The 12,787-nt window shown below is 37.2% G+C and overlaps 1 protein-coding gene across 3 annotated transcripts in view; it reads right to left on the bottom strand.

The window, feature by feature from the left end:
- LOC117516023 (FERM, ARHGEF and pleckstrin domain-containing protein 1-like) overlaps positions 1-12,787 on the bottom strand; it is a 186,793-nt gene that overhangs the window by 23,708 nt on the left and 150,298 nt on the right. For 2 of the 3 annotated variants that reach the window (XM_034176876.1, XM_034176884.1), the window contains exons 14-16: positions 4,093-4,295; positions 3,911-4,000; positions 290-423 (exon numbers count right to left, since the gene is read on the bottom strand). In XM_034176876.1, coding sequence (XP_034032767.1) covers positions 290-423; positions 3,911-4,000; positions 4,093-4,295 — 427 coding nt within the window. The remainder of the gene's footprint in view (positions 1-289; positions 424-3,910; positions 4,001-4,092; positions 4,296-12,787) is intronic. The other variant, XM_034176892.1, reaches the window with a different exon arrangement.

Below are 12,787 nucleotides of genomic sequence, written 5' to 3'. Positions count from 1 at the left end.
ATGTCTTTAGAAATTGATTCAAGTGGATCTGTATCAACATAAAATGCAAACACCAGATTTTGCACAGCAGTGATTGTTTGCAGTGAATTAACAGTTTTAATACATAGTTATTTAGCGACTATTTGATTTAATGTTATTCGGCTGTTTTATGTGATGGGTTCAAATGCGGTTTTACTAAATAAAGCCCCAGTTATTCATTTAGGATTCATGTACAGTGTAAGTGTAGTTTTTGTTTGCTTTGCAGGCGCACGTTTTGTGACAACCTTGTGTTTCTGTGAATGTCACTGACCACTGTGCCAGTCTCTGGTCCACCTCCCTCAGAAAAGCCTGGTGGAACTTGTAGACTGGATCGTAGTTGGCAGAGATCAGGCTCTTGACTGAGTCTGGAAAGTCCTCGCCTTTTCCAACAAAACTCTGAAACGACTGAACAAATAAACAAACAGGCGGAAATACATCAGTTATGTGACGTGGTCGTGTGGGAACACAAAAACGTGTTCTCTCTAAAATTAAATGTACACTTTACAGTCAGCAAAAACTCTCGGAGCGCTGAATTTTTCATGTGGACATTTTTTCAATTATCACCAAAGTGTCATTAATTAAGAGTCCAACAAGTGCAAAGTTATTCTTTTCTGGTAATTTCACATGTGCTAATGTTGCACAACTGTGCGCTCAGAAAAAGGTTTCACAGAAGCCTGCAGTGAGTGAGAGGAAGAGTGACGACGGGAGGGAAGGGTGTGGAACCTCAGACCTCAGCAGGGCCACAAAATATTTAAGGGTTTTAAAAAGCACCAGTACACGCCTTCCGGCCACATCAAAGAGGCGGAGTTTACTGATGCAAAGCGCTGACATAGACAAAAAGACAGAAGAAATCCATTTTGTAAAGTTCAGAGGTCACAGTGAAAGGTGACGGGTGACACAGAGACTTGTGTGAAATATTACGATTCACTTTTATTTAACAAAAAGTGAAGTAGACTCATGTTTTAGAATTTGAGATAAAACGAGATTATGAACTAAGAATTCTTTCTTCGTGCAGTTAACGGTTTGACGTGCCCGCAATAAAGATGCAAGATAACCAAAGTGAACCAAAGTGTGACTGAGTGACCAAGGATGAGTCCAGTTGCCACTTTCTTAGGAAAAACCCCCCAAAAAAACACCGGTTTAAAGGATAAGCCCTCTTTTTTTTTCTTTTTTTTTTTACAAATATATAGTTATATGCAAAGGTTTGGGCACCCCTGATCATTTTCATGATTTTCCTTTATAATTCATTGGTTGTTTGAATCAGAAATTTCAGTTAAATATATCATATAGCAGATGAACACACTGATATTTGAGAAGTGAAATATAGTTTCTAGAATTTACAGAAAGTGTGCAATAATTATTTAAACAAAATTACAATTTGAATACATTTAGCACTAATTATTGGAACACAAAATTGGTTTAGTAAGCTCATTGACCCATGACCTCCTTACAAAGGTGAATCCAATTATGAGAAAGGGTATTTAAGGTGGCCATTTGCAAATAATAAGCGAAGTGCGCAATGCATCTGCGCATGCGTGGGATAAACGGGTCAAAAAATTCCAGCTACCAAACACACACTGCTACCATTGAAATTCGTATACAGTAGCGTTTGAGGACTGTGAAAGTTGAGGCTTACAGAGATTGTTTCAAAGGCTTTAAGCCTTAAGCGACGCATACAATAATGACAGGTGTGCACTGTACTGTTTTCAAATGCTTGAATGGAATTTATAGGCTTGAAAGGTGGCTGAAAACACACGATTGCAAGGCTCCACCGAGTCCACCCAAAGACGTAAAGAGGAAGAAGAAATGTGGTTGTAAACCTCTGTTCATTCTACACAATTTCCCCACAGAAAAGAAATATCCAGACGGACTAAAATTGTACGTTTCTTGCACACATTTATTTTGTCAATATCCTGAAACCATGCAGAATTATAATGTGGTTGATGGCGCTGTTTTCGTGCATTGGCTTATGACTGTAATGTCGCGCCATGAATGACGTGGCACGTAATATTGTAATATTGACATGTTCTATAAACAAACTGCATGCATGCACATATTATTGTATGTCTGTCAACTTATCAAAACAAACGTAACACCAAAGAGGTTATATGTGAGACCCACATTCGTTGTAGTCATTATGAAGCCGGTGCAGTAGCGATTTCTCATCCCTGCTTAGCAAATATTCTGCAATAGCCACAGTTTCAGACCCTGGACTTCGTCTAACCATCCGTCAGTTGCCTTCAAGGTGTCAGAAATTTGTTCATCTCCAACTATCAACAAGGACCGGTAAGGGAAGGATACAAAATGCTATCTCAGAGATTTCAGCTGTCAGTTTCCACTGTGAGGAACATAGTGAGGAAATGGAAGACCGCAGGCACAGTACTAGTTAAGGCCCGAAGTGGCAGGCCAAGAAAAATCTCAGATAAGCTGAAGCGGGGGATGGTGAGAACAGTCATAGTCAACCCACAGACCTGCTACAAAGACCTACATGATCTTGCTGCAGATAGTGTCTCTGTGCATCATTCAACTATACAGCGCACTTTGCACAAAGAAATGCTGTATGATGCTGTAATGCAGAAGAAGCCTTTTCTGCGTACATGCCACAAACAGAGTCACTTGAGGTATGCTAAAGCATATTTGGACAAACCAGCTTCATTTTGGAATAAGGTGCTGTGGGCTGATGAAACTAAAATTGAGTTATTTGGACATAACAGGGGGGGGGGGGGGGGGGGGGGGGTATGCATGCCTGAAAAAGAACACCGCATTCCAAGAAAAAACACTTTGTTACCTACAGTAAAATTTGGAGGTGGTTCCATCATGCTGTGGGGCTGTGTGGCCAGTGCAGGTACTGGGAATTGCGTTAAAGTTAAGGGTCACATAGATTCCAGTCAATATCAGGAGATTCTTGAGAACAATGTTCATGAATCAGTGACAAAGTTGAAGTTGCACCGGGGCTGAATCTTTCAACAAGACAATGACCCTAAACACTGCTCAAAATCTACTAAGGCATTCATGCAGAGGAACAAGTATAACATTCTGGAATGGCCATCTCAGTCCCCAGACCTGAATATTATTGAAAATCTGTGGTGTGATTTTAAGCGGGCTGTCCATGCTCGGAAACCAACAAACCTGAGATGTTTTGTAAAGAAGAATGGTCCAAAATACCTCCAACCAGAATCCAGACTCACTGGAAGCTATAGGAAGCATTTAGAGGCTGTTATTTCTGCAAAAGGAGGATCTACTAAATATTGATGTATTTTTTCTGTTGGGGTGCCAAATTTATGCACCTGCCTGATTTTGGTTAAGGAATTATTGCATACTTTCTGTAAATCCTATAAACTTCATTTCACTTCTCAAATATCACTGTGTTTGTCTGCTATATGATATATTTAACTGAAATTGCTGATCCAAACAACCAAGGATTTATAAAGGAAAATCATGGAAATCATCAGGGTGCCCAAACTTTTACATACAACTGTAATTGCAAAAGTGACAAGGCTGTGCTACAATTAGACAACCAGCACCCTAGTTGTTTATGGAAGTCACATGGTACACATTCGACATTTCTTCAACAAATCACAGAGTCATGACAGTTGGCCAATGTTGCTAACTTTTTGAGTTGCACATCCATGTTTTTTCCTTTTTTGCACCTTGGCTTTTAGTCAGGACCAACTCTGCTTCACTTCTGAGATCTGATGAGATCAGGCAGCGTGACAGACACATGCACTACTTTAAGGAAAATTGATAAATATGACGTGTGAACTTTCCACTGCTGTGTGGGGCTGCTCAGTGGCTCTATAATTCCTCCACTCAATAACATATAGAAACTTCTGCTGGAGTTTCAGAAGTGCAGGAACAAAGAAATGTTTGGAAACAAACACAGGCATCCTACCTCTGCAATGACCTGCAAGTCTTTGAGGTAGGTCCGCTCCGTAGTCAACAGTTCCTTGGCGATAAAGTAAGCTTTGTCTGTGGGAAACTTCTAGACACAAACAGAATGAGATCGATCCATGTTCTCCTGTTCATTGACTTTTCAGCTCAAACTGTCTTTCGATCACATCACTGCGTGCCCACCTTTCTCCTCGCCTCATCATCTTCATCATTGCGTAAATAACCTGCGTCGGCGAGCAGCGGGCTGGTCAAGGGCGAGAGCTGCCGTCCATCAGGACTTGTACCCGGCATACCAGCGCTGCCCGTCTCCAGCCCGTTAAGAGAGCCGCTGCCATTAACTATTAACAGAGGACTTCCTAAAGGGGAATCCTCCAAAGCTGGACCTCCTGAAGGAGAAGAACACAAAAAATGAGAAAGACAGACAGACACAGTTTAGCTTTAGGCGCCGGGGGTGGGGGGGTGTAATCTACATGGTTTTGTTCAAATTGCCAGTCAGCCACTTTCATGAAATTCACAGCCATCTTCCAAAATATTCAATCTCTCTTCAGGTGTTTCCTGGTCATGCACAGACATTTATTTATTCCATCTGAATAATAACTAATACAATGGCTCATTTTTACATTGTGTGTGTGCGCAAATGTGTGTGTGGTGGGGGGTAAATTATTTATTGATTTTGTGAAGTACATCTTTAGAAATCACTTGTGGAGTTCATGAATATAAATCTCAAATTTACAGCAATAATTAGCCTGTATGGAAACATCCTGTATGGCATTGAATTTCAAAGTGAGCTGACCTGACAAAATGCACATTAAAGTCAAAGTTCTCACCCAAAATGATCAGCTGTCGAGCTTCAACATGATGAGCCCTCAACTGAATGAGGCTACATTTAAAATCCAGTGTCAAATAGAAAACAAGTACCAATTAAATCTTAGCAAGCTATTAAAGTATTAGGGACAAGGCTGAATTTTTTTTGGAAAATTAAAAATATTTTGAGAACTTTAAAAAAAAAAAAAAATCATGCTTATGAGATTAAAATCAGAATATTTTTGCCAAAAACAGTCATAAAAAAGACAGGCATTATTTTAATGAAAGAAAAACTGATGATGACAACAACAGCATCCGTTATATACGTTGCTTCTTCATTATTATTCCAAGATACAAAGTATAGAAAAGATTACTATTAAGTCTATATTAAGTCTATGAGGAACAAAATTCAAATGCTGTCTTCTTTCCACATCACATAATTTTTTACTATTGATATTCTTCCAACATTACGATTCTACATCTTGCACAGTGCAACATTTTCTCAATCACAATTTACAACTTTAATGTAGTAATATCATGACTATGCTCTCATAAAAGTACTTTTTTAATAGAAAAAAATTCCAGTTTTAATCTCATAGGCTTTCTCAAAATAAGAGTTTTTACAAGACGGCAAATATATTACAATTATTACTTGTCATCACAACTTACTAAAAAGTAAGACTGACTTGTGAAACTGTACTTTTTTTGTAATATGACAAATTTATACCTGGAAGTACAAAAAGAACTTCCCCTACAATATACTGGAGACACAATTTTTCAGTTTTACCAATTATTACCACAAATAAGTCTAAAATCATCTGCATTTTAAAGGAACGTAACTGTTGCTGAAATAACATCTGCTGCCAAAATTAGGAAACATTTCTTTCCTGAACAAATACAAGGACAGTAGGACACAAAAATCAGTCTACAGCTAGTTACTACAAAAACAGACTATGTGGTGCTACATTGCGACTGTGTACTTGCCCAGGTGTACAGTTTCCAAAGAGTCCACTGATTGGTGGCGTTAAGCACCAAACTGGATCATGGGCAAAACCATTGCCAACCATTGAGTGCAGGTCTGTGACGAGTGCTATAAAAGAACTCATCATGATAAGGGGGGGGGCACTACGACAGCAAGCAAGTGACATGATCAACTACGAGGAGCTCATAAAATGTCAAGCAGATGAGTTGTGCGTGCAGCGGGCAGAGCAAATGCACAACACTGAACAATACGCACAACTTCTACTCGACACTAAAACTACCACGACACGTCACAACAGACAGGGGTCACTATTCAGGCAGACTACACAGAGGTGGGTACATGAAGGATGGAATGGGCCTGGTAGGGTGGGATGGGGAGGTGGGGGAGCAGAGTGGTGGGGGAGCAAGGGTTGCTGCCTTAAAAAAAACAATCCAGAACCCCTTCATTAAAACAATACAAGGTCATTTTTATTGACACTAGTGCACACAATTACAGTGTTATTAAAAAGAGAGATGCAGTGCAAAGGTAGAGTTAAAAATGTCAGAGAGAAGCCAGGTAAGTAAAATCACCAGGTGATGAAATCAAAAGGAAAGAAGTTAAAAACATTCCAAGAGTGACAAAGAAAACCAGTTGCTTTGAGGCCAAACAGTGTATTCAGTTTGCATTAACAGAAAACCTATTTTAAAGCAAAAGTCTTTCTGATGACTTTACAACAGTTCTGCAGATATGTGAGTGTCATTAGAAAAGTGAAAACAGTTCTTCTATATTTACTGTGAAATTATACTTTAGAGTGGCTCTGATACCATAACAAATTAAATCCTCCAAATCAATCCTTGTATCTGAAATCTGACCAAGACAATAACTGACAGAAAGTTGGCTCAAAGATATGACAGAGTCATTATATATCTGAGACATATTGTGAAATAGCAGTGCCAGAAAAGTTTTATATCAATGTTCAGAAAAACATGTTAAAGAATTTAAGTGTTACTAATTAAGTGTTACTCTGGTGCTTAAACAACACCTTACAGAAACAGAGATTAAAGTTGAAATAAGGATGTTAAAAATGCAGGGTTAAGAGAATGAAGTTATAAGACTACAGCTATTTCAGCAAACTTTTAATGGTACAAAATGTAAGGTGGAATATTATGAGAATATACTTGCAGTGTTCGGTAGACTTTAAAACTTTTTCTAATAATATTTTTCCTTAAACATTACCCTATTTATGTTTCAGCGGATCCAGATGTTCCTCTGTATATGCGAAATTTATGGTTGTAACAGCACATGCAGCAAACCAGCAAACATCATGTTTACTCTGAATTATTTTTTAAAGACCATTTGTAACATTGTAACTTTCATTTTGCAATACAACAAAAATTGTCAAAATATGACCATTTCAATCATTTTATAATATCAATTTGTTTTCATAAAAGAATGTTTTTACTGTAATATTACAACTATTTTTGGAAAACAAAATGTTTTTTTCTTTCTTTCTTGTTGCAGTGCATCCACAAAGTATTCACAGTGCTTCACTTTTTCCACATTTTGTTAGGTTACAGCCTTAATTCAAAATGGAGTAAATTTATTTTGTCAACTGGCACTGTCAACTATGGAACCTTATATGTAGACAGGTGTGTGGCTTTCCAAATCATGTCTAATCAGCTGAATTTGCCCCAGGTGGACTCCAATTAAGCTGTACAAACATCTCAAGGATGATCAGTGGAAACAGGATGCATCACCAAAGGCTGTGAATATGTATGTACATGTGATTTCTTAGTTCTTGGTATTTTTAATACATTTGCTAAAATATATATATTTAAAAACTTTTTTCACATTGTCATTATGGGGTATTGTGTGTAGAGCCTTTAGGGGAAAATAATTCCATCCAATTTTGGAATAAGGCTGTAACAACAAAATGTAGAAAAAGTGAAGCACTGTCAATACTTTCCAGATGCACTGTAAATTATGACGACTGCACTGACTTTGCTCATATAACATTCCCAGTTTTTTTGTTTTCAACATTACTCCTTACATTCCAATTTAAACTGTATATTACAATTCTATCCTTAACACAGCACCTAGATTTTAGTAAACATATTACAACTTCATTCATGTAAAAGCATAACTTGACCATATCAAACTTGTAACCTTTGAATTCTAAACTCAAAACTGTAAGTTTAAAAAATTATTGCCCGATTCCTGTAAAATTATGAAAATTTTAATTTTTCCCTTTTACTCAAATTATTTCAACTTTAACTTCATATTCTTATTTTTCCCCTGACAGCAGCCCCAAAACTCCATTGTACAAACAACCAGGAGAGCAGTACCAAGTTTTTCATGTCAACAAATGCAGCAATGCAAAGTTACATGTTTTTGTGAAATCAGATTTAAGTAGCTGGATATCAGTCAAATAAGATAAAGAGCTTTCAGAGCATATATATATCAACCTACCATATTTTGACTATTCATTTTTACGTAAATATAAAACTTCGCTCTGACAAATTGACTGACGTACATTTTACATTACAAAATCAAAAATGCTATCTGTGACATGCAGTTACAGTATATTAAAAATCCAAAGCCCCAATAAAAGCCATGTGTTCCAGTGCTATTTCATGACAGGCAGTTAAAAGGAAACATGGTGAACTCAGCTCCAGCAATCGTGTGTGTGTGTGTGTAATATACGCGCACATCCAACTTGTGGCAATATTCAAACTTTCATAGCTTAAAAATAAAAAGTCATGTCTCTCACCAATACATTTATGCACTTCCATTATGCTTTAAGCTTAACTTAACTTGTCGCTGTCTGCGTTCTCCTCCCCACCATTAAGGCCCAGTCACGCTACCACAGTACAAATGTTCACTTGAGATGTCAATATATGTGTAATCTATTTCAAATGTGGTAATATTCGAAGCGCAAATTGACAAATATATCCAATCAGGAGCTTTTTTCGTAGTGTGTAAAATGTCCGATGCAACAAAATAAACAATTTTTGGATATGAGGGGCTATCATAATAGTTAAACATCACATAATTCTATGTTTATATATTTATATATATATATATATATATATATATATATATAAAATTTCCAGTAAATGTTATGCCACGAGCTAGCAAGTTATCTGAGCCCAGTCCCTGCACGGGCTCACACCAACTAGCTTGGTTAGTTAGCATGTAGCTACATCAAAAATCAAGGTTGTTGAGCTAGTTTACGAGAAAATGTCTTCTGGTTATGCGTCTATTAACATTTTTCTATGTACTTAATAGCAATTTTTCCTCAAACAGACAAAAACGTAACCTTGCCATTGTGATGTTTGATATTTTTGTATGATTACACGTGGCAGCACTACCAATACAGTAAGTCGGCTACTTCACCCAGCATCTAACTTTTGTGTATTTTACAAGATTGCCAGATTAAATTTGTTTTGCCAATTCAGAGTGTGATATGACAATAAAGCCATCTTCATAATATTGTGGCCAGTAATTTCATAATCATGTGACCACTGCTCACGACTACTAGAGCTGAATCCTTCCTGTTTTATCTCATGTGCAACAAGGAAGCATGGGGCAAAATGCAAATGGTTTCTAAATGTCTGAAAAACACAAGAGTGCAGAAATATTTTCACATTGCAGAATGGAACTTGAGCTCCTTTTTAATTTGTAAAAGACTACCTTTTTGTATGGAAAACATGATTAAAAAATAATGTAGGAGTTGTTGGGTTTGAGCTGTATGTCTGCACCTAATCCTTCTCAAACATTTGGAACCATTTTGAGCCCCATCACAGAAATGCTGAGTGTGCAAAAACAGCAGATGGACAGAAAAGCAGGGACTGTTTGCCTGGTTAACATGCATCCAGTAAAAGAAAACGGTGAGGAACCCCTGTTGAAGAAATTCACAGAAAACATGCTTTAAAACTGTGCATTTACAAAGCATGAACACTGTAGTGCTGGCGCACATGGTCAGGTTTGTTTTCAAGAAGAAGCAGTTGGTCTGAGGAAAGAAAATGCCAGTTTGTTTCAAAGGGCAAAAAGCACATACAGTTAAGTCCCTGAAAAACATTTAGTCCAAAGGGAGCCTGTTGCATTTCTTTTAAAGGGAAAATTCTGGAAATACCTCTAAGAATGTCTAATTCTATATTGTTTATTTCAAAGCGTGTTTATATGAACAGTCACTCCGGGGTGACATTCGTAACAAATTTCTGGTTCAAACTAAGCAGATCAGAAATCTGAGATTTGGTGTGGGATTAGATTTGTGTCAAAAGTTTTAAAGTCTATATTATTTTATATATAGAGAGAGAGAGAGACCTAAGTAATACACTCAATACAACTCAGCCTTCAATCAAAGTTTCACATTGGACTACAAAACTTTGATATCATCAATAAGATGCTTCTTGTGTTGGTAACCTTTCTGATTTCAGATCTGGCACAAATCTCTCACAGAGTTTGGTCTGCCTGGCCCAAAAGTGAGGTCCGTACTGGAAGTACACTTTGGCTCCACATTAATCCCACTACACAACTGCACTGGCTCCAACCACGCAGCAACACCACCAGTGCATCCCAACCTCACAAAAGTAGCCATCTATCAGTTATCTATCCAGCAAAGGTCACCCAGTAGGGGATTTAGGCTGCATTTATGACGTGAAGTGCGGAAACTACAAACTCCGACTCAGACAAAATGATCTGAATGCATGGATTTGCTTTTTTTTTTTTTTTTTTTGCTCCAACACTTTAAATTTGTCAGACTCGACATCGTAAGAACAATCATGATGTCCTCCATTTTGACTGTTAAAACAGTAAGTTACAAATGATCATTATTTACTATGAACAACTTATTTACTTTTAGATCCAGTATGTTTGCCAGTGTTACAGTTTTTAAAAGACATCAGTAATAATTAATATGGACAATGAGTGGTACTACAAAGAGAAACACACTCATCTGAGACATTTTCCCCTCTTTCTCACTCACAGCAAGTAGCTGTAATAACATCTGCGTATATTGTATATGTATACTATACATATTGTTTTCCAAGATGAGTAAATGAATGCATACTTTTTGGAACTTGGATATTCCCATTGCAGCATTAAATATGGGGACACTGCACTCAGTATCTTGCAGGATGTAGTAACCCCCCTCCACCACCAGTTCAACGCTCTTGATGATCTTTTTTTTGGTTTGTTTAAAGTTGCTTTTAATTTTAACAAATCAGGTGGAAAAGTTTGCTTTATACTTCGGACACAAATATAATCCCATAATTCTGAATATAATTTAATCTGCAAGCATCTTGATACCAATTCACTCCTGAAGATCTAAGACTAAGACATCCATCCTGATGGACATGAGTGTTGCAGTAACCAAACAGACAGCAAATGACAGCCATGTGGATGGGAGGCCAGGACAGAGAAGAAAACCGCATCCAAAGTGAACGATAACGGTGCGCTCTCATTGTGTAGGTGGTGCACATGCCAGGGGCCAAGCCAAGCAAAGCAGACATCTATGGATGATCACAGGCTTAATAAGGATGGCTGATACCTTATTGTGTGATTTTGTGGGCGCAAGTGTATAACCACACAAGAAAGAAAAATGTAAAAAAAAATAAAATAATAAAAAAATACAGATTTGATGGAAAAACATTAATAAATAAAAAAGCCCATGGCCATGACCTAAGAGTACTGGCTCAGATTATGCTTGTCTCTAAGAGATATGGGACCATATGGATTTAAAGTTGGAAATTTCATCAAAAATACAACCACTTTAAACAGATACAAATCTCTTCAATAATTTGTTCTCCTCCCTGGTGTTAAATACAAAAGTGAACCAGAAGGGACACTCGGAGGACGTTTGACACAGATTCATACAAATTAATTGTGTTAAGGTGACACCATAATATGTGTCTGTGTGTTCTCAACATCTGATCAAGTCTGTCCAAAACGGATCCATTTTATCCTTGACAGATACACAACCATTCAATGGTGTTTAGTTTACAGTGATCCCAAGATGAGCTAAACAGTTATGATCTTGAGTTTGGCATTTAAAGGTCACCCAAAGTCAAAGGACATATCAGCAGAAACACTGCAAAAACACAAAACTTCACCAACTACTCGTATTTGTCTAATTTCTTGTCAGGCTATTTATTCTACACTTAATAAAAGACATTTATGTCAGTAAAATTTCACAAACATATAAAGACTTGCTTTTAAATAACAGTGAATCTTGCTTTGAGTCATATTTGAGTTGAAACAAGCTTTTTGACTCAACATAAGATTTTTTTTTTCGAAGTGATATTTGTAAAACATGTTACGTTTCCTAATACTAATAAAACTCAATTTGTCTTAGCTAATTTCAATATCTTATTTCAAGTTATTTAAATGAATTTATACTTGTTCCACTGGCAGATTTTTATTTTTAAAACTTGTTACAAGTTAAAAATGCTTTCTTGTTATATAACAGAACTGCCAATGGAACAACTGACCCAGACAAGAAAGACAGAAAATGAATTAATGCATGACTGATGTTCTTATATTTTACTGAAATTGAGCTTGTTATGTGATTGTGGTCTATATTAACTGCAGATTACATATTTTGAATTGACATATCAATTTTGCACTGAAGATCACATATTGGCCATATATTATTGTTTAACAGGAACCATACAATAGGTGTATCTTCAACAGATTTCTCAAAATATCCATTCTAAACAGCAAATATACACTGTATATGTATGCACTGGGCTAAAATATTTTGACCTTGGCCTGTGACTCAAAATTAAATCACTTCGCCATTGGGTGACCCACAATCACTCCAGGTTTGGTCCAAACTGGATAAAAATACCAAGTTACAGCATTCTCTCTCTCACTCACTCACACACACACACACACACACACACACACACACACACACACACACACACACACACACACACACACACACACACACACACACACACACACACACACACACACACACACACACACACACACACACACACACAGAGAGGACCAAAAACAATACCCAATGCATGCGTTACCACACTAAAAACTCTACAGCAAAGCCTCTCAAAGACAGACTTGCCATTTGCAACAACATTCTTCCTC

Source organism: Thalassophryne amazonica, chromosome 1 (genome assembly GCF_902500255.1).
Source record: "Thalassophryne amazonica chromosome 1, fThaAma1.1, whole genome shotgun sequence".
NCBI lineage: Eukaryota > Metazoa > Chordata > Actinopteri > Batrachoidiformes > Batrachoididae > Thalassophryne > Thalassophryne amazonica.
This window is presented reverse-complemented; position numbering and strand designations above follow the sequence as displayed.